Source organism: Neodiprion virginianus, chromosome 2, assembly GCF_021901495.1.
Source record: "Neodiprion virginianus isolate iyNeoVirg1 chromosome 2, iyNeoVirg1.1, whole genome shotgun sequence".
In the NCBI taxonomy this organism is placed as follows: domain Eukaryota; kingdom Metazoa; phylum Arthropoda; class Insecta; order Hymenoptera; family Diprionidae; genus Neodiprion; species Neodiprion virginianus.
Genome location: NC_060878.1, coordinates 9028240 through 9050623, shown reverse-complemented (window position 1 = coordinate 9050623; position 22384 = coordinate 9028240). Strand labels below are relative to the sequence as shown.

General features: G+C 40.7%; 1 protein-coding gene across 1 annotated transcript in view; it reads right to left on the bottom strand.

Annotated features, from left to right (window-relative positions):
* Positions 1-22384, bottom strand: part of LOC124297459 (iroquois-class homeodomain protein IRX-6) — a 45924-nt gene that overhangs the window by 13417 nt on the left and 10123 nt on the right. The window contains exons 2-3 of the mRNA XM_046748529.1: positions 12804-13250; positions 8903-9012 (exon numbers count right to left, since the gene is read on the bottom strand). Of these exons, the coding sequence (XP_046604485.1) occupies positions 8903-9012; positions 12804-13250 (557 nt within the window). The remainder of the gene's footprint in view (positions 1-8902; positions 9013-12803; positions 13251-22384) is intronic.

The following is a 22384-nucleotide window of genomic DNA, read 5'->3' as shown; positions in this document are numbered from 1 at the left end:
GTTCCGATCATCAAGTTTGTCATTAATCTGAACGAAGACAGTCGTCGCTTCGCAAACCTCGTTTCCGACGAGCTCGAAGTTAGTTCAACTATGCATGTACGGAAAAAATCGTTACTCGAACTTGGACGAGTAAATAATAACAAAGAAAACGTGTTCATATTTTGTAAAGTCAAGTCATTGAAACTTGTTCGAAAATTGTGGAATAACGATTCATTTCATTGCATGATGCTTCGTTACGTTAACGTTACTAACTTCAGCCTTCTCATTTCCGTAGCTGTCCAAATCTGGGATGCTTGGATTCCAACACGCCTCGAGTACCTCCGGATCCCATTAGTTCCGAAGGTCATTCCAACCGGTGCCAACGAACGCTGGATCTTAACGTGCATTGAATCAGCATCACCGAGATGGGATGATCGTCAGGGGATATGCGTAGGGTCAATGAAGAGATCGGCAACGATCACCTACCGCTGTAGTGTCAATCTGCAATTTGATTGACAAAGTTCGAAACAAGTCTGTGCCAAAGAGTTCTCCAAACAATCGGCGTCAGTGAACCATTCACGCACGCGCCACTGCGAATGGGCCTCAACGAAACGACATTCGACAGGCTTAAAAAGTCCAAGATAGGAACAACAATTCCCAACGTATCTTATAATATCATTGTAAACTCGAGTTGGGTAAACATCAGGTTCGCTGCAACGAAGCCCTGCCCATATAGTTAATCAGGCATGTAATCACGCCTACACATACGTAACATGTATAATATAAGCTGCGGAAGGCATGACGTCGATGCAATAGCTAAGGAGCACGGGTGTCCGAGCTAAAGGCTCACGATTATTACGCGTTGCACATATCGTAAGAGGGACGAACGGCAATTGCCCAAGGTGTGTACGCATATCATACGACATAACGCTCGCGGTATGTACCGCACAGGTACAAAGCGTGTATTGCACGTGTAAAAGGAGCTGTCGTGTCGTCGGTTATTGTCTACCCTATATGTCCCCGGAAGTAGGGCCAATCCGCCGGAAAGACGAGACCGTTAACCCGCGCGATCCCGACCTCGCGACCGCGCATGCCGACGTGACTGCTTCCATTTGTCAGTGTGTGTGTGTGTGTGTGTGTGTGTGTGTGTGTGTGTAAAATATACGCGTACACGTTATCCACTCATTTTGCTTTTCCGTCATTGCCTCTTTGCGCGTCTGTATGTTAATCCACCCCCCTCGCCTCTCTTTCTCTCTCACCCGTCTCGCCGTTACCGGACGTCGGCTATGATACAAGCATTAATATGTGTGCGAATGTGTTTATCGGTGTCCAATTTCTTGTACATCATTTCGCACCGCGAAGTGTCTAAGCGGCGTTGGATTTATTTTACACTCAGCAAAATTTGACCATTTAGTAAACGATGATAGGTGTCCGTACACCGCGGATTGCATACAGCGGATTGTACGCGGAGTCATGAAATTTTTCACCTTTCGTTCAATGAATTCCGATTCATTCAAGAATATTATGTGTTACAATACGATGTAGACTATGACCGGCGCTAATCCACTGCGATTCACCTTTTCAATGTGTAACAGGCTCGTGTTGCTAGCCTCGATAATATCGCGAGACAGCTTAGCGATGCGATTTGTACAGCGTGCGGTAGGTACGATTATAACGAAATTAATACGCTCCGGGTCGAACGATTTTATTGAAACATTCGAGCACAGGAACTGGCTACTCGTAATTAATTCCTTTACCCCAATGTCGCTTCATTTTCACATGTTCAACGAATACAATTGAGTCAAACCTTTCGTAATAGCCAGATAAAAGTCGAATTATTTCTATCTACGTTAAGAAGATAATGTTTAAATTGGTAATTGAATAATGAAAATTATTACCTATTATCGTGACGTGATTACGCACTATCTTAGAATGACAATACTTCAAACTCTGCAGTATTTCAGAGGTAATAATGATATCGCGAAGTTAGCTTGAGTACAATTCAATAAAAACGTTACGAGAATGACGTTTCAAATGCCAGCTACAAAATTTTAAATCCAAAAAAAGACATTTTACGAACACTCGAAGAAAATTTGACTCAAATTCAATAAGATTTCTCACAATCCGAAATAATATTTTATTTCTCTACAGTTAAATAACTTCATATTCAAATTAAAATAGCATCTTTTTTATCCTTATTTATTTATCAGGAATTAATTAATTCTAGATTTCAGCAGTACCTGCTAATCATTAACTATAAGTATTTCAATAATATATTTGTTCCAGAGGACAAATCCATTGGGTCGAATCTGAAAACATATTCTTCAATCAATTAAATTCTTCTCTTTTTATTTGCTCGAAGAAAGCTGTTTCCTTGCATTCCGTGAAATCAGTCAAAACTTTGAATTCTTTGCCAGTATTTTTGCCTGTTAGACAGAAGAAAATGTATTTGAGAAAAAAAAATGTATTTCGCTAAAATAAATAACATTTTTTCTCCTGTATGTATGTAGAATAATAATATAATAGACTTTTAAAATTAGTAATGAAAAAGCATAGTAACGGATACTAGACTTTCCGGTAACAGCTAGAAAGCTAATTTTCATCGTCTACCTAGAACTATATTTTTCGACTGTGGTAAAAAATGAAAATAGTCAAGGACCGAGCGGTAACCGTAACTAAAAATTTCTCTCAGTGAGTTATTTCTTCAAATTTCACGATTTTCTTCAATCGAATTGTTTCCAAAAATAATAATTTATCAAAAGTAGCAAAAAATAGCAAAAAAATAATTTTGAAAATTTCTCTAAACATACAAAAAAAATAAATAAATATAAAATATATGGCAAGAAAACTTTACCGCTACGACTCGAAGGGTTAACACAGCGTATCGTCGAATGAAATCGGACCGTCGCACAGTCAGGAATCGGAGGTATTATAACATTGTCGCATTAGTCACCTAGTACCGATTTCAACAAAGGCACGCGTTCGCGGTAGGAGACCTCGTCACTTTGACGTGATACGAATGCCGAAGGTTCGAATCCCTGCTAACGCGTGTCTTCATCGGCGGTAGATTTCGAGGAGGAACGGCTCGTTTCGGACGTCGAGTTCCGGTGTCGGTGCCGTTTCCGAACCGGTGCATGCGCGGAGCAGGTATAACCGGCATGAGGAATAGCCGTGCCGACTAGTTCGACTCGATGATAAGCACCTCCGGACCGCTGTACTACGCGATCGCTTCCTTGCATACGAATCAGTCGTGCCGATCGGCGGAGGAACCCCAGGCAGTTATCCATGCCTACGGAACAACCGGAAGTGCGTCATGTCTCGAACGATTCCTCGAGGCAACCGAACCCAGCCGACGCCACGAAGATACCGGCGACGAATTTCCGACTGCTGCGTTTCCTCCTGATCATCGAATTACGGATTTTCTTACACCTTGGACGGCATTTGCTACCAGAAATTCTCTCTTGACTATCTATATCGTAATTATAATTATTATTATTCTTATTTTTCACGGTTTTACAGCGCGATAGTTACGGTATAATTTTTCATTGACGCAGATAACGTGTCGAAGAATATTAACAATTTTTTTTTTCTCTTAATTTCTAATTTCGTCGAGGTAGGTTAATTTTTTGCAAATAACAAGTTTGTTAAAGGACGATTCGGTCGAGCGTTCGCCGACCATCTTCGAGCTGAAGAAATTCTCTTTAAAATTTTTAAATTGAAATTGTAGAGAGCTAAAAGAATTGACGTTTAACTTGCAAGTATGCGTACACCACAAATTTTATATTGGTTTAGACGTGTTGTAGGATTAAAAATTTGCGATGTACACACACTCCAAGTTTAACGTCAATTACTTAGCTTTCGATAATTTCAAGCTAAACATTTCAAAGTTATAAGAATAATGTAATTTTTCTAGTCTGAAGGTGACCGGCGGGTGTCCGACCGAAACGTCGTTTAATGAAATTATTATTTAAAAATTGGAAATTATTACAATAACATGGTCACGAACTTATCAACACGAAAAATCTCGACGTTTTAGGTCAGCAAAGATTTATTTTTCAGGTTACTCAAAGGTTCAGGAAAATTGGGACGGTTCAAATTCAATAGAATGTTAAATAAATCATCATCAATCAACGCAGGGATGATCCTTATTCGTACGATCATTTTTCGCACGTGTTTCCGCTTTTTCAACACATTCATCACCATGGCCGAAAATCTTTCGACTTGTACACTGTCACAAAGTTGGAAAAATAAAAGAACGGAGCGGATTCCACGTGGAGTCTCTCAACCGTCGTAATCAGTTCCGCTATACGCATGGGCCTGCATCAGGGATGAATAAATAGTGAAAATAGAGTTTGAACAGAAGCCACCGTAAAAAAATATATAATATACACACACATATATACATATACGCACGGTAAAAGTATATTCTGAGGTCAGTCAAGGGTCGATTATCTACTAATTTATTGAAATGTTGACGTTCCCGGTTATACCGCTTATCTTGTACGTAATACGCGTGAATTCATTTTCTTTCGTGTCGTGTACGTATGTATAAGTATCCGTGCGTACGTATACAATACATATAGCGTTATATATTTTTTTAGTCTCTCACGCGAGTTGTACGGCTTGGTAAGTATACATATAGCATGAGCAAAAAGCAGCGTGTACAATACGTGAATGTGAAGGTTTCACGTTCGTCTGCGTGTCGCGCGTACATATACATGCTTTATGGGGCGAGCTGTTGGCGATAACCGAAAGGGATAAAAAAAAAAACAAAAAACAAAAACAAAAAAGTAAAAAGGAGAGTAAAAGAGAGAGAGAGAGAGAGGGTAAAAAATGGTGTATCGGTGTGTATCACATATGTAAAATAGGCGCCGGGATCCTAACGATCAAATGTATATGCGTATACATATTATGCATAGACACAAGTAACGAGGGAATGAATTATGGCGAGTTAATTATTTCAATACGATTCGAGATAACGTCGTCGAGTCTCAGATAATAACCGAGTCTAGAAACGTACATGTATATACCTAATAAAGAATTAGGTGTTTCCACGCTTCCTCAATTCTCCTTGTATTATACAGTCGTTCTGCAACATTCCGCGTGTAATTTTCCGACACGGGCTCATCGAGGCGTCTCATCGGCCTTATTCTAATATCCCTGAGGCTCGCTGCGGCTTTCTAGGAATCTCGAAAGGCTTCGGATAGCGACTCGACGCCTCGACGCCGTCCTCAGCTCGTTGACAAACAACGAAATAATTTAAAACCCGAAGTGACGGCGCCTCATACGTAAATAGAATCGGGTTATAGAGAAGCGGAGGGAAAACCGACCGGGAAACTCGGAGAACTCATTTAGCCCGTTGTCTCTCCTCGAGTGCCCGCCGGCTACTTTTCCTTTTTCCGATTCAAGATCGCTCGAATAATCCTTCCTTTCTTCCGTTATCCACGAACAAGTACCGCCGCTATTTTAAACGACGATTAATCTTACAAGGAAATCAAAAACGCTGCTGTCATTTTTTGCAATGCAATTCTGTTATAGCATCGCGTAATGAAGCACGTCGGTCTGACCCAGGATCGAAGTCGCAGGGGTTAAGAAGCCAATCAAGAATCGCATGTAATCACGCGAATCGAGAAGTGCGGTGTCACGGATCGCGCACACCTTAACCTACAAAACTCGTCGTACCTACATCCAATATGGTGGACGAATATTTCAAATTTCATCAAATTCGGTAAAAACAAAAAATATAATAAAACCCTATACAAGGATTTTCGGGGTTACTAATTGGATTTGCCTTACTGAATTTTCAAAATCTCATTTTTAATTCGTAATCAGCGAGCCCAAAAACCCCTGGACAGAGTTTTTTGTCCACATTCGATCGAATTTGAAATTTTCGTTCGCCGTATTGGATCCGACATCTTGAATTTTTTAATGCAAAATGACATACATGTACGTACTGTCACATTTTGACATTTGAATATGCTAATCGCAGGGATCACATGCTGCAAAAGAATGAAATATCATCGAGGAAAATCGATTCAAACTTGTCGTTGGAGACATTTTTGTGACGAATTTTCAGGGAGAGTAATGAAACTGCAGCTTTCGATTCGCGACGATATTCCAACTTGTGTTGAGCTTTGGAATACAAGACTTATGTACCTGCTGACAAATTTTTAGTCAAAATGGCGGATGTACGACTTGACGTTTGATTAACGTTCAAGTCGATTAGTTACTGGAGCTGTAACTTGGTTCGAACAAGCGTAGGTATAACTCGGTGACGGGAAGTTGGTTGAGATATTTAGGTTCACCGACTGAACGTTTGATGAATTACTTAGCACCTTAAATTTACCGTACACATTGAGTGAAGATGAAAACATTAATTATTTCTGTCTAGTTATTTCCGAAGTGATTCTTAATTTGGTCATCAGTTTTACATATTATCGCAGGTATTAAACTGTCCATTTGCAATTTGCAAAATAAATTTTGTGATTATTGAGAAGAAATTAGGTCCAAAAGTTCAATTCGAGCATCGACCGAAATCATCTTCAAGGAAATTCGGTCAACATGTCTCATCGATTCTTCGTGCAAACGATAATATCTAAAGTACGTATCTATATGCAAACGATCGAATAGAGTGTATGGAATCAAAGGTCGATATCAGGATGTTGTTTTGAGAATCCGACGCAATGAAGATAAGAAGGATGAATATATCGAATCGATGAAATTAAAATTATCTTTGAAACGACTAAAAGTTTCACGCAAATCGCAACGAGCTCTTTATATTCAAATTGAGCGTAGCTAATGAAGCGTGCAATTAGTCCAAAAACTTGAATACGAATTTAAATCAGCGGGTAAAAGCATACGCACGATTATTCTTCCAATATTACCAATCGTTTTTCCGATAAGTAATCAATAGCCTTCCGAATACGCTTTCAGTAACCACAGCTATTCTATAATCAGTAAAAATGATAAGTTAAAAAGACCGTTTGCCAAAGCAAAAATATTTTCCTCATTTTACATAACATGTAATTCAACGATGTATTCAGCCCGTTCTCGTATATCCAGATCGCTAGTTCCTTCTACAGACAGTATAAAATGGTAGCCGCGATGCCCTTAAACACCTGGTTTTTCCCCGCGATAAAATTGTGCTTTCTGCCTCGAGGCGGTCACTCGGCGTCCGGGGCGACAAATTTAATAGGCAAACTCTGGAAACAGGCAGGTATTTTTCAGGGCGATATTGAGGAAACGGGCTGGTTCAGAGATGGAGATAGCCGAGCAGTCAGCAACGACGAACGAGCGGACCCTCGGACTTTGAGGCGAAGCGAGAAAGGAGAGGATAATGGGGAACGGCAGAGGAGAAGGGAGAGGATCCGACTTCCCGAGTATCGGGACGATCTCCGGGTCGAGTTTTTATGGTTTCCTTTCTCCTCGAGTCGGCCCCATCGGGGCATTACCGCGTCCCGATCCGAAACCAAATCCAAACTCCAGAAGGTGATTCTCCCGGCGTTGTACCGATCTGCTCTATTTAACCATCCTAGTCCGGCCGCTTCCAACCGGCGATCAATCGATCCGTCAAACCGAGGAGTGCTCGCTGCACGAATTTACGCATGCACTGCAGGAAACGATAATCCTGTTTCACCCCTTCAGGTGCCTTCCGGTTCGCGCTTCGACTCCGCATCGGTGCAGACCAAAGTCGCATTGGGATACAATGGGAAGGGTTACCGCCTGCCTGCTTGCTCGGGGTGACGCGACGTCTGCAGGACGTTACACAAAGTGGATCAGGCTATTGTCGATTTGCGAAACTCGATGCTCGTACACTCCCTGACGAATTATTAACGCGTCAATGCTCCTCGTTGAGTGCAACTCCTTGTTTGCTTGTTTTCCTTCTTTCGTGTCCCAAAATATATATACCAGGGTGGTCCCTGTTTAGGGTGTTGACGAATTTTCTTCTGGCTGTACCGCAAATCAAAAACAATAGCTTACTTTTCGGATTTTTATATCAACTCCAACCCCTCCAGCCAACAGGTTGAATTTCCTCATTTTAACCCTTCGAGTCACACATTATTATTATGCCCGCGTTAAGGTTTATAACAAGATAGTATTCTATAGTTTTTGGAGTCGCTGAATATCAGAATCTGAAAATTCAAGATGGTGGATCCAATATGGCCGACGAAAATTTCAAATATAATCAAGTCCGGTCGAAAAACTCTATGCAAGGATTTTTAGGGTTCCGGAAAATATTCATCAACACCCTAAATAAAGACAACTCTAATACATATATATGCACTCGTTTATCAAGAAATATCAGGAATGAAAGTCTGGCCTATAATTTTACTTGCCAATAAAGTACGGCAAGTAACGAGCGGCTGCCTATATATTCCTTTTCAACTCTTGTGTTAATAAATTCACGTTCGTTTCTCACGTCTTTCAGTATAGAAGTTCGAAATTGTTCTTAGAAACTTATCCCATTTCTCAATGACATATATAGACAATTGCGAAATACTCTGCGGTACGGAAAACATACGAAATTATTCGTTGCGTTAGAACAAAGATAGAGGTTGAAAAATTGTTTCGACTACTCAAGAGAGTGGAGGTAGAAATTTTTTTTTGTTTGTGTACGTATCTTTATACGAGATGAAAAGAATCATGTGCCTGGTAATCGAAAAAATATATTACTTTATAAAAAATTGGAACAGATCAAATTGAATTTGTACGAGGTTGGGTAAAAACAATTGATTCGTGATACGGCTTTTCGCTTTACGACCAACTTTTCCGGAACTTATCTATACGCCGTAAAGCAAGGTATGGGTTTAATACGAGTCGGACAAAGATCGTGATCATTACAGCTGCTTCGTTTGGGCGAGGTTAGAAATACCGGGGAGGATAAAAGGCGAGGAGAAGATTATGAGAAAAGTGAAAAACTCACCCGTTGAACGGGTAACCGAAGGCCGCGTCGTAGGGATGATAGACCGAAGGATAGGTCCATGCTGCAGCCGCTCCAGCTCCGAGGTTTTCTTTCAACTCAAGACCAGCGGCCTGAAAGCAGGAAGCATAGAAACGCTGGAAAAATTCGTGAGGATATTTCGCTGAAAAATCAAACGGCCATGGAAACGCTGAGAAGTAAAATGGGGGCGGGTAAGAAATCAGAAAAACCGAAAATCAGAATGGCCAGAATTCCGAATTTAATAAACTCGAATAACAAATATGAGAGAATAGATGCTGTCAGAAATTTTAAGTCCCTAACGGTGCCCGATAAAAAGCTGCAGTTTACCTAAAATGTATTTGGTAGAGCTTTTATTATTATCCGAACCCACATACTTCAGAAAACGTTAATCCAAGAATTCAGAAATGCAGAATTTAATAACGTATAGAGTCAATATTCTAGCTAATTAATTTGTATAAAGTTTCATATCCTCAAATGTCCAAATATTATAAAAATAAAAGTTAGAACTTCATCGTTTAGAAACGGCGGCAAACAGATATCCAAAATGTAGAAGGATCATTATTCAGAATCGTACAATTCAGAAGGATCGGTATTCCGAAAGTAACCGTATAGACGGCTTAACACCAGAATTTCACATTCCGAGTTTATCCAACTAATCTATTTTGACTTGTAAAATGTTTTATATACAGAATCGAACAAATTCTTTACTCAATACCTAATAAAGAAGAAAGAACGCAACGCGAATGGACAACTTTGAGTTGTTAAAGCTGTTGGGTTATGCCTTTAGAGTGTGGCCAACGATGTGCCCGACTCGTCTCATATATTACGATTCTTCGTTCCGACGATTCTGATATACCGCAATTCTATATTCCGAGCCTTCTGTGAGATTACTACTCGGAGTTCTAACCGTCCCGATTCTTGATCCTTCGCATTTATGAATTCGAATAGATGAAAATTCTCCTTTATGATCCATCCGAAGATTACTCATTTGTGTTTGCGAGCAATCGTATCTGCCTCATTCCGCTAACGGCCTTTCGGAATTTTCACCAGTTGCGTATTCTAAATTCTATAACTTGAAATTTCGATGCTTTTACATTCTATTCCCATTATTTCTGGCTTAATGAAGATTCATCACTTTGTTCATTCGCGATTGTGAGTTTTCGATATATTCATCTTCGGAATTCTGACCATTCCGATTTTAGGTTGTTCTGATTTTTTACCGCACCCAAACGGGGGTCTCGTTTCCGCGTCTGCGGAAACCCCTGAGGTTTGTCTTACGCGTGTTGGTGCGTATACAGAAATGGTAATTACCGTTGTACGAGCGCCGTGTGCGGTGCATGTTTGCTTGTTTAACCCTTGAACCCATCGCGCCTGGATTTATAGGCAGCCGTCGCCTTCGTCGCGCCCGGCGGAATATCTTAGTTACACCGCACGATTATACGGGGCGTTCTACACATAATGCGGGAAAAATTATCTCCGAGAAAGTATTTATGTCATGTTTCTATCAGCACGCGCCCGTTCAATGTTATCAATCCTATCGCCTTGCGCCTTCTTCGATTTATAATACCTATGTACCAGTGTAATATCTCGACTAGACTCTGTCCCAGCTATGTATTTGCCCAAAAACTAATTCCAAAAAATCTCGATTTATTCAAACATTTACTTATTTTTTCGACGATATATTTTTGTGGCGAGGCGGAATTCATTGTTCGAGTTAGATCAAATTTAGATTCAATTTCAAGATCAATGCAGTTTCAAGTTAGGCTTGAAATGAGATTGAATTTAGTTCGATATAAAACTGTCGTATTCAATCTTTACCCCAAACGATAAAAGGTGAACGAATTTTTAAGACTGAGATTTTTTTTTCACTCGTATATTCGATATCTATTTCGAATTATCGCAGAGTTTCGCAAACAGAGTATTATATTTTACAATTAGTGTAATTTTTTACGTACTAATTCGACTGGGATTTCATTAAGAGAGGTGTTTTAAAATTATTTGAGATGAGCTCATCGGTAGACGTTATTACGTGTGCTGAGAGAATTGATAGACTTATAACAAGTGTAGATTGATTTGAGCGAGTGACGAGGGTATTTTATGCAATATAATATAAGATTATTTAAAGAAAACACCGAAGCTACGATATACTTTATCTCTGTCAGATGTTAACGCGACGATGTGTATTATTTTTACCATTCATTTCCCATCTCCAGCTTACGCCTTTCAATAATCTAATAACAAACGTTTCGTTGTTAATTGCTTTAATGGCCGTATCAAGCCAAGGTCCAAATGTTACAAGCGATGGATATATATATATATATATATATATATATATAAATTGTGAATCACTTGCAGCCGATATAACTTTTGCACATAAAACAAGGCGATATAGTGTAATAATAGTATATTTACTATAAAAATAAGCGCCGATTAACGAGTGTCATCGGTTACAGTAATTCTCCTCGACAATCTTTATTCACCGACAGTTTATACGTATTATGTGATGCTGGTAACAAGATAACGGCCACCGTGAAGATCAGCGACGAACGAGTACGCGAATTGCGATTAGAACTGTGAAAGATGGGCCCCGTTCCTGTGGTTCTGCATTATACAGCCGAGGTTATCGGACCACACAACGCGTCTTGACACATGGCAAAACATTGGGTGCCCTGATACATTCAATTCCCGAATCCTTGTTGTTGAGCAAAAATTAATCCTAATCGAAAAAAAAAAAAAAAAAATGACGAGCAAATAAGAATAATGCAAAGAAAATCAATTACGATAGAATTTTTACATGTAGTTGGTGAAAGAGATCAATGTGACTCTAGCTTTTGGAAATTCAATTTAGTTGAGGAGTAATCAAAGGAAGAAGAAAAAAAAAAGCACCGTGTAAATTAAATCGATCTTGTATTACTCGCGCTGTATCAAATTGTTCAATTGACGATATCAAAATATTCCTACCACCAGGTACTTTTGTACACAACTTCCTTTGCTCGCATGAACGCTTCTGAAAAGTCAATTTTCCGGCACAGTAAACTGCAGCCGAACCAATTCCCGAAAAATTGAAATCGAGCCAACGATTGAATCGAAACTGTTTTGCCGAAAAACAGTACTTTGTTCAATTTTATATACGTATTTTTTCTGATGACCGATGAGATAAAACGAGTTTCATGAATAGTTGAAACCCTTCCTCGCATTGACAATTTTTTCCCTATGCTTCGTGAAAAATTGATTATTGATGAATTTGACGATACCGTTAATTTGAACTATGCTTGCGGTGTCATGTTTTTTCTATTACAATGAACATTTCGCGTATGACAGACAAAGGAAAAAACAAATTTATAATGACTTTCCCTTAAACTTGTACACAGGAAAAAAAAATGACTATAGTTTCGCATCAACTGTGATAACTACTATCCGAAGATAATTTTTGAGTCAAATCTATAAAAGGAATTTAACTAGAATGTAGAAATCAGTAATCAAACTTCGAGCAATGTATTTGCAGGTATTACCGCATAATTGCTGCCATTTCTACCGCAACGTACTGTTTGCACAAAGGTCACAAGTTCAAAAAAAAAAAAAACGAAAGTTATTTCTCTTGACCTGTGATTAATTATTATTTTTGAATAAAAATGATCTAAATGCGAAATTGAAGTTTGTTTAATTGATTCACCATGTTTGAGCAAATAGGTAAGAAACCGTTCTTAACATCCGTAATATTGTTCTCGTTTCTGCAAAAGCAAACTCTGTCCGATGAAACTGTACGTGAAATAAAAAATAAATAAAAATATTGAAAATTTGAAATCTGGAACCGAGACTCAAAATTCGAGTTGACCGGTGATCTTTCACGAATCGGGGAACAAAGTAGCAGACTTTTACTCACCGTGGGGGTGTAGAACGGCGCCTGGTCAGCACCGAGTCCGGGGAAGTACGCCGCCATACCTTCGGAGGCGGCTGCGGCGGCGGCTGCGGCATAGGGGGCGCTGTACATGGAAAGGGCGGCGGTCGGAAGGGCGCCGAGTCGCTGGTAACCGCCGAGGAGGTCGTACTGGCAGGAACAAACGGTCTGCCCGGTCAAGGGGTCGGTGAATATCGGCCTTCCGGTATCGCAGCATCTTCCGCCGGCGGAAGGTGGCGCGTGAGACGGACTGACGGAGGCGGTCGGACTCCCGGGTGGACGGACCACCGCACTCGTCACCGCCATCCTGGTTTGCAACGAGGAATTACCTACCGCACTCCCCAACGAAGATACGCTGCCCCCGCTCAGGACCGGCGCGGATGCCGGCGACGGGGAAGTCGAGGATAGCGAGGGTGTGGCTGTCACAGGGCACTGAAACGGAAAAACACAAACTGCCGTCAACGCGGAATCGACAAATCTCGATTAAAAAAACATTGGAAAATGTCCATTTCATCACCACACAACCTAAGTTTATCATTTTAATGGAGGAAATACTGTTAATTCTTGGGATTTTTTTGAAATTGATTAAACAGAAATCAGTAATATATACGTGTTCTGCTAAAAATACGGTTAACGGTCAGCTGTCAGCCAAATGACGGTGCAAAGTGACGGTCACAATATATTTTGTGACGTCATAAGCACCACGGTGCTCCTGGACTTTCAACGTTTAACTCAATGACAGACTTATCGTGCACGCCAAGTGATTTTGTTGGTCGGATCTAACGAAATAGGACAATAAAATCACTCGGTGTCACGTTGTGCCAAACAATTGACGTAAGAGGAAATCGGACATCGTGAACTGGCATGTTTACGGAAAGCTAACTGATGGAATAAGGTTTTCCTGGATTACGCGTGTGCTTTTGTACGTCTCTGATTCCCTGTCGGAAATGAAATAAATTTTGAAATTTTAGAAGCGATGAATACACCAATCGTCCATGTTTGATGTGAGGTGATTTTATTTATTCATCATTATTCGTAATAAACGTTATCGGCGATCTCCGTCAGCAATGACTGATGTGAATTAGGATCGGACACTCTTATTCAAGCTGCGATTTAAAAAATTTCAGTCAGATTCGTATTCCCGTTTTTGCACACTTTAACGAAGAAATTTCCCCGCTTGTGACGTCACGAAATATACATATAGACAATCAAAAGTTATCGATTTAACATTCCGCTGATGAAATAACGCTTCGGATGAAATTTAGTTTTATTTTTAAACAAAATTTACACTTATTACAGCATGGACCCAACAAATACGCGTCTCGAAATTTAAAATTCTCAGACGACTAATTTGAAATTGAAATTCACGAATAAGATGTGGTAAAAGCAAATATCAAGTTGAATTTTTAAATTTCATAGTGTAGTTATTCCGTGACTTTGTTCGGCATTGTTTGAATTGTTTCAGTAATTTGTATAATATAAGCGAAGCGAGGAATATATTTATAATTTGCAAACACAAGCATTCTTTGAAGTAATTGTATACTTCAATATTTCGTTATGTTATAAATGTTAATAATTTCAACCCGACGACTGTTTCAAGTTTTTCAGAATTCCGGGCTTCGTGACAAAATTACTCTGAAATTGAGGAAAGAAGTTCAATCGAGCTTTCCGCAAGGCTTCGTAAAAATTTTATTTAGTGAGTACATAACCTGTAAGAGCTAGCAAACGTTATAAATGCGAGATCAAAAGACATTGAGAAATAAATTTGTGCGTACGTGATAATCCTTCTTCATTGCAGTTTCTCTACGGTATAAAACCGGTGAAGTTTTTACCTCTTTGATTCAGCAAAAACAACTTTCGGCCGAAAATTTATTACGAAAGTATCTCGAGCTGCCAGGAAACATTAACGGAAAGGATCGAGGAAGTGACTCGGATAATCTATGTCGACCGGATGATCACCGAGACCGGTGAAGAACCGTTCATTGATCGCTGACTGCGAATCCGAATTCATGGCAGATAATAATCCGCCACGGCATTGCTTGGGAATAGTGAAATTAAAATCAAACTGTTACATCCGGGCCTGAGATCGAATTAGAGAGGGTAATAATTAACGGTTAAGGATCCATTTAAGACGGGGATATAATTGGCTATAATTTAGCATCTTGTCGAAAGTGGCGTAATGCCGTGTCGAGAGCTGATATAATATTATAAATACGTGTGTATATTCGTGCAACTGACGCGCCTTGAGATGTGCCGGCTTGTTATACCGCTGAGATACTAATTTAATCCGATGCTCGGTCAGTCACGATTCGAAGACAGGAAGAAGCCTGGCACTCGGTCGTAATCGACAACATATTATTTATCTACACTCGGTTTGTTGAATTTTCTCGATACCAAATTTGCGTTTTGCATTCAAAAAGCGCTGTGGACAGAATCCAACGATAAAAGTTTACACGTGAAAATTTGACGATGAGTTCTTTAGTTGAAAATATCTGAAAGCTTTCGCCGCTTATTTTTTCTGCACGTACTGAGAACGTGTTTCTTTAGAATACGTATGTGTTGAAGTTATTATTTCCTTTGGTGCGTAACAAGGAGGATAAGAAATAACGTTCGATTCCAAGAAAAGTCTTGACACTCTTTTAAACCAAGTCTAATATTAGTGAACTCATATCGGAACTCGTCGTTAAGTCACCGAACGTGTTTTTTCGTTGTTCATCAAAGGTTTTCAAAACGATTGCTCATTCTTTTTGTAAACTAATCCAAACTCCGAAAATTCATCACGGTATTACGAAACGTATAAATTTGTGAGTCAGGAAAACTGAAACCAGATAATGGGGAATGGAAGAAATGTCTGAGAGTCGTAGAAATTCGATAGACAAAAATTATCGAGATAAGAAACGGAACTAATCGCAAGTTTCAATCATGAATACGAATGAATTTTTAGAAGTTTCTGCAAGATTTGTCAAACGGATGGATCGCCTCCAGTTTAGGCTATTACTCTACAATTCTACAGTTCGAAAAAGAACTTTAACGAAAGAACGAATGCCGTTTGCCTTACGAGTTACGCGTTGGTCCCAAAATCCCGCGGGAGCATCTTTTCGTCTCGGCTTGTAGATCTATGCAGTAAAACGTGAAGAGTGATCGGACGGATAATGGGGCTTCATGGGAGTGAAGTTCGAGCGTTGCGTCCAAGAAAGAAGGCTGCGGTGTGCAGGACGCGCGAACGAAATGCAGCTGCTTTTGTAAAAGCTGCACGCTGCAGGCCCACAGTGGTTCCGGAGCGTCGAGGTGACAGGCCCTGGCAACTGTCAGGAAGAACCAAAGTCGGACCCCCTCCCTCCCCAATGGGGTGAACGAGCGTCGGTAAACCTAACCCAACACATAACCTTAAACCCAGGCAAATATAATACCTGGTCTCATTAATTCCATATCAAACACTAGGGATAAATAGATTAGCAGCTTGAGTGCCTTTCGCCTACGGCCTAAACAAACCCCGATCAACCCCGCGGAACGCCCTCTTCCATGGGACACCGGGAAGACAATCCATCCATCCACATCCATCTATCCATCCATCCATCCATCCATCCACATTTGCTCGTTTGTGTTTCCCCCGAACGTATTGTCCGCTGCTTGTGCACACACAGGACCAGATTCTCGTCCCTCGTTCATAGTGTGTTCGCGTTATAGTTCCGCCGCGTTAATGCGTGTCACTAGCTGTTGGTTCTTGCTTACTGCAAAATTCGAGGACCAACTGTCGGACGAACCGAGCCCCTCGTGTTAGCTTCGAAATTCAGAGACCCCTGACAAAGAAGCAAGCACATCATGTCCTCGATTCCATGAGACATCCACCTTCTAACAACCCTGCAATGGCGGTGATAACACAGTTTCAAAGTGTTTTTTTGATTTATTGCTGATACTGTTTTTTTTTTTTCTCAATTCCCAGTTACTCATTTACACCGTTTAATGAGTTCAGTAATTCAGATTGCGTAGCTCTTTAATTACAGCCGGCACAGGTTCCAGTCTCATAACCAGAACTTTATTGACATGCTCATGGTGGTGATAAAAAGATTGAACTTTGGTGTGGCCATTGACTCGCAGGAAATCGAGTAGCTATTTAGTGATTTCCAATCGTGTTGAGACGGCTGTTGACAATCGACGGACACAACGTCGCATTAGCTTGTGAATTACTTGTACGCAGGAAGTTGATTGAATTGAATGGAAATGATTAGCATTGCTGGGTGAAGACTGTAGTCGCTTGGAGTGAAAAAACGACGCTAATAATTCACGAGACTAACGATAAGTTATAGAATCTAGATGAACAGTCATCGGGCACAGCACTTGTAACCGAAGATGATCGTATCGGCTCTTCGAAATTCAACATCCTCAGAATGTCTTCGAGTAAAAAAAAAAACCAGGGGTCTGCGTTGAATCAACGCCGGGACAATTAGCGTCTAAAATCGTGCGGCGTGCCTAAAAGCATTTATCTACATCTCAACTTGTCATTATACAGACCTCAATATTTTCGTATCGATACGGACGTATAAAAATCGTCCGTAAATACTGTACATAGATTACACATCAATTCTCCCCGCGACTCTACAAGAGATGGATACGTTCGATTACCGCAGCATGATCCGAGGCGTTTTTTTCTTGTTCCGTCCATCGTCGCTCCGTTTTCGTATTTCTTTTTCCTCGGTCCATTTCGAAGAAGCTTTTTATTGTCCGACAGCGATCATCACCTCGACGATGTAAATTGGTTTCGGTTAAGAAATAGAATTCATTAAATTGATCGCTGCTTTCAGTGACAGAAATGTAATCGCGGTTAAAAAATGACGATCGAGTTCATAATCATCGCTAATACTCCAGTCAGCATTGCGAAAACAGCGAATAGGTATCAGGCGTCGCTTTATACGTACCTACACATGTTGTATCCATAAAAACTAAAATAAAATTAATAGGCTTAACGGGTTTCGCTTTATCGCGAGTTTTGTAATGTATGCGCATACCGTATAATGTCACAGGTATACATATATAATCAGGCGTCCATACACGTACACGTACAAGAATAGTAGAGAGACGCATAAGAGATCTCCCGTGATTCTCTGCAGCAGCTACGCGGTGACTCGAGTTAGTCGGTCGGATTATAAGCTCGTCCGTCTCGCACGTATAACGCGCGGAATATCATTCTATCCCCACTCTCTGTGGGATATCTGTAACTGTGTGGCGATTACTACACACAATCGTCGTGCGTTAACCCGGGCCTTGTACGTGCACGCGTGCACGCTGCAGCGTGAAGGCGAGAGACGGGAGCTTTAGCGGCGGGCCGCGAGGTAGCGCTGCCGGAGATAAGGCCCAACGCGGCTACGTCACGCAGCGCGCCGAGTTACACCTATGCGATCGCATTAGCCACCAGCTAAGTAAGAAAAGCAATAATTATTGTAATGAGCGTGTATACGGCGCGAGTCGTAGCGCGGCGACGTATAATCGACGCTAATATTAGCCGCCATTTTTTACATCAGCTACATCTTTTCTTCTTCTTCTTTTAAATCATTTATTTATTTATTTATTTATTTATTTTTTTGTTTTCAATCATCTCATTCTTGCACAGGCTGCTACTAATTGCTCCTTGCCTCGGCTGTGTATAATCTGATCAGACCGCGTACATTTACGTGACTTTGCTCGCAACGCAACGAATTTCTTCTTCTTCTTCTTCTTCTTCATTTTCTGTAGATGTAGAGGTACCGTGTACGTATAATGAACTTGGAAATGTCACTGGTGCAGCTGCTGTCATCGCCTGCAGCTACTTATATTGGAATAATGTGAAACGAGCAGCGGACTCGACATATTACAACGACATATGTGTGTCTGTGTGTATATATATGTATGTATGTAGAAACTGCGTGATGCGCTCACCTTTAGCGTGTTACCTATGCCCATACCTATTTCAGTTATTTCCGAGGACCGATATCAACCGGTGATCTTTAGCAAATGAGCCTCGCCTCGTCCTGGTCACTCTGAGGAGTGCTTCTTTCAACGGCTGATATACAGGGTGATTTAGCTACAACGGAAACATTTTTCGTGTCTGAGAATTCCATACTGGGAATCTGAGTAAGTTAGAGTTATCTTTGGATAATTAATCGAAGCTTTTTTTTTCTTTTTGTCGAATATACACGATAAACGGAGAGTTGAAACGTCAAAGTTGTTTTTAGAAGGTGGTTTAATTAAGTATTAAAAAAAAATTATGATCACTCTTAGCGCAGGTTATTTTGTTCAATCGTTTGTTAATTTAGTTCAATTCAGTCTTTGCGAACGATATTTAATTAATATTAGATCTTATGGAGCCGTAAAAACCTTTCCGTTTAGTACGAATCACCCGGTAGATGAATCAGCTAAAACCTCGACTAAAACAGACAACCGAAATTTATACCCACCATTGCCGATGCCCACCGCAGTTTGACCTAACCTGATCTAACCTGACCCAAACTATCACATGGATCTAAGAACCTTCAACGCCGATTTAAGGATTTAGAGCAAGCTGTTAAAAGCCAGATCGTTGAAAACTTGTGTCTCTAGAAAAACAGCTGCTGGGAAGTTCACGAAGCCGGCCACTGCAGAGAAACTTATTTCCACAGCTTTACGTTTATTTGACTTGCATTTTTTGTCACCCATTTCCGTCTCTGAATATTGTTGCATAATATTTTCCAATACCGGCACGCAGGTGTAATAAATATCATTTGCATAATGTGTTATAATATTCCTTCATTAACACCTACCGAAAAGTAATGTACAGAGTTCGACAAAGATTTTATTTCTCACGATGTTTTGTTCTAGGTTAAAACAGACAGCGATCAGATTTTAGCGAAGAACCGAAAACGCAGAGGGGCAAAAAATATTGGTTCGAGAATGAGATCGAGGTATAAAAATCCCACGATAGTCGATCAATCATGTCTTCCAGTTGCATTTATATACCGCGTACAGCATGCATGACATTTCGAAAATCCGAGCATTTCCGTTGTCGAATAAACGAAGAACCGGTAAAGCGTTGAATAATTCCACCCCGAAGGCTGAGAAGGAACGTTTCTTTTTTTTCTCTTCTCCAACATCCCGAGTATACACATGTAGACAAACTAAATTCTGTACCGAAACGGGTGTCACACACGGGGCATTATAACCAGCGTTACGCTAACATCAACATCGATTAATAATCCCGCGAAATGGGCCCTGGGCCCCGTTCGCGCAGGGTCATCTGTGCACACAGACGGAAGAATAAGCGGTGTTTGCCCTCGAGGCATTTGTCACGCGTGTCCCGGGCCCGGAACCAAGTGGGGCCCGATCGATCCTTCTTCGGGAATTATGCACACGCACGAAGCGCGCGCAGAGTGTGAGTGAGGCCCCGATGCGGTGGGCCTCATCACCCCACCACCATCACCACCAATAATACACCAGGGTGAGCCACCCGGTTACCGTACCGACCGAGTCAATATTTACTCGAGGCTAGATTGATGGACCCCCTAGATTCGTTGTGCTTTTCGCCGAGCTTCGGCTCCCTGACTCTTTCTCTATCTTTCTCTCTCTACTCTCTCTCTCTCTCTCTCTCTCTTTCTCTTTCTCTTTTGGGACCTCAGAGGAAGCGACGCCACTCACCGATTTCCCGTAAAAACTTCTGAATAGAAAACGAGTTTCGAAGTATACGGAGAGCCGCTTACGGTAAGCTGGATCATCAATTTTAGGAGATATTTTAAGGTTTTTGTTTGACCAACTAATCGCGTAAGTGCCACCGCGGCTTCGAGTTTTTTATTCTCTGCTCATTGCTGCGCGTTTTCAACTACTTCTGGTCATAATTATTCATTATCATTCAGGAAATAACTTATGAGATCCATTTCATCACGAAGTTGAAGTTAATAACGTTATCGCGCGTGACAGAAGCATTGAACTGAAAAATGAACTATTTTGGAAACTATAAAATGACGGAGAAAGTTTGCGTTACAAAATATGAGCACGTCAATTTCATATAATTTCAAACAATAAATCAACGATTTTTCCTGAAATAGCATCGTTACATTAACCTTACGAACTTCAACCTCATATTCTAACACGATGTGTAAAATTTACCGGGTTTCTTCTATTTTATACGTGTACAGTTTAAGTTTGACGACTTTGATAAGGTTAAAAAAAAGTTTATTTTACTTTTCCCGTAAAGTAAATTCTCATCGACGTAACAAACACACCTATATTACAAGTATATAATGCACATAAAACTACGATTTCGCATTTACCGGCAAAATAACGACAAGTTATATAAAATAATTTTCATTCTCTTTGCGTTGACTTTCCTGTAAAAATTAAGCTTTCAACGCACGCGAGCAGAGAATAAGAAGGTGAACAATCCTTGTACAATGAGGATAATTACAACGGCTTGAATGACGGTAGAACGCAAAGTGCAGCAGCTCTGAAACATTTGATACGACTATTTCCGAGTATAATTTATACGGGAGTAGTATTCATCAGCGAAGAATAAGAGAGAAGAACAAGGTGGAGCGACTGCAGGTTTTTATCAGCAGTTAGTACAAAGTCATATCCGGTATGGATTGAAATCCGAGAGCAACGCGTAGGTACCTACGCCTATCTTCATTGTTGCATCGTTCAATGTGTCGCATGTCCAATGACTGTGCGCAGTGTGCGCAACGTTTTAGCATTTGGCGCACGGGTATAAAGACGTGTTTACGCTCAACGGCTACCGGACCCCGACACGTTGGTACGTCTGCATTTATATCAATGCGTAGCACGTAGCTGCCCGCTTCTTTTTCCTTCTCACGTTACGTTTTAGCGTCACTTGCGAATTTTTAGACAGAATTCGCCGAATTCGTCCGAGCTTAGAGTTTAGCTGTCTGACGCAATTTCGCTGCCGAGAGTTCCGATTTCACACTTCTGTCGTCCGCCATTTTGGATCGACCATTTGGTGAGATCCACTTTTTAGTGGATATATTCTCGTGCGGTATGTTTAAGAGGTTAACTCGCCCGTCTGACCCAAACAAAATGTCCGAGGAATTCATATCACAACGAATAATATTTATTAATTAGTAAATGGCTCTTGCATTTCTTCATTACGTGGCTATTTAGAGAGGATGTCTCGTACACAAATGTGTCTAACTTGTCCGCCGGACCTTGGCCTAACTATTTTTTCATTCAGATCACGACACTTGGCTCAGGTTCTTCTATTCTACCGTGCGCTCCTGGCGGTTGAAATTTGGATATAAAAAGAATGATCGAATTCGTCGAAACGAGTCGATCCAAGCATTGAACCAAAGATATTGGAAAGGCTTAGCTGATTGTCAGTTCACCGCGGACTAATAGCCAGGCCCTTGACTCAAAAGCGATTCCTCGTTTTTTGCCGGTTCAAGAGCCAGCCGGCGGACTTGTCCAAGATAGTGGAACGAAGACAAAGGAGAAAAAAGAGGGATAAAAAATGTAAAAAAAAAAGGAAGAAAATATGCGCGCACATGTGTGTATAACATACGTCTCAAGAAGGTTCGACCACTCGCACGTCGAGAGCTGGGATTCTCCTC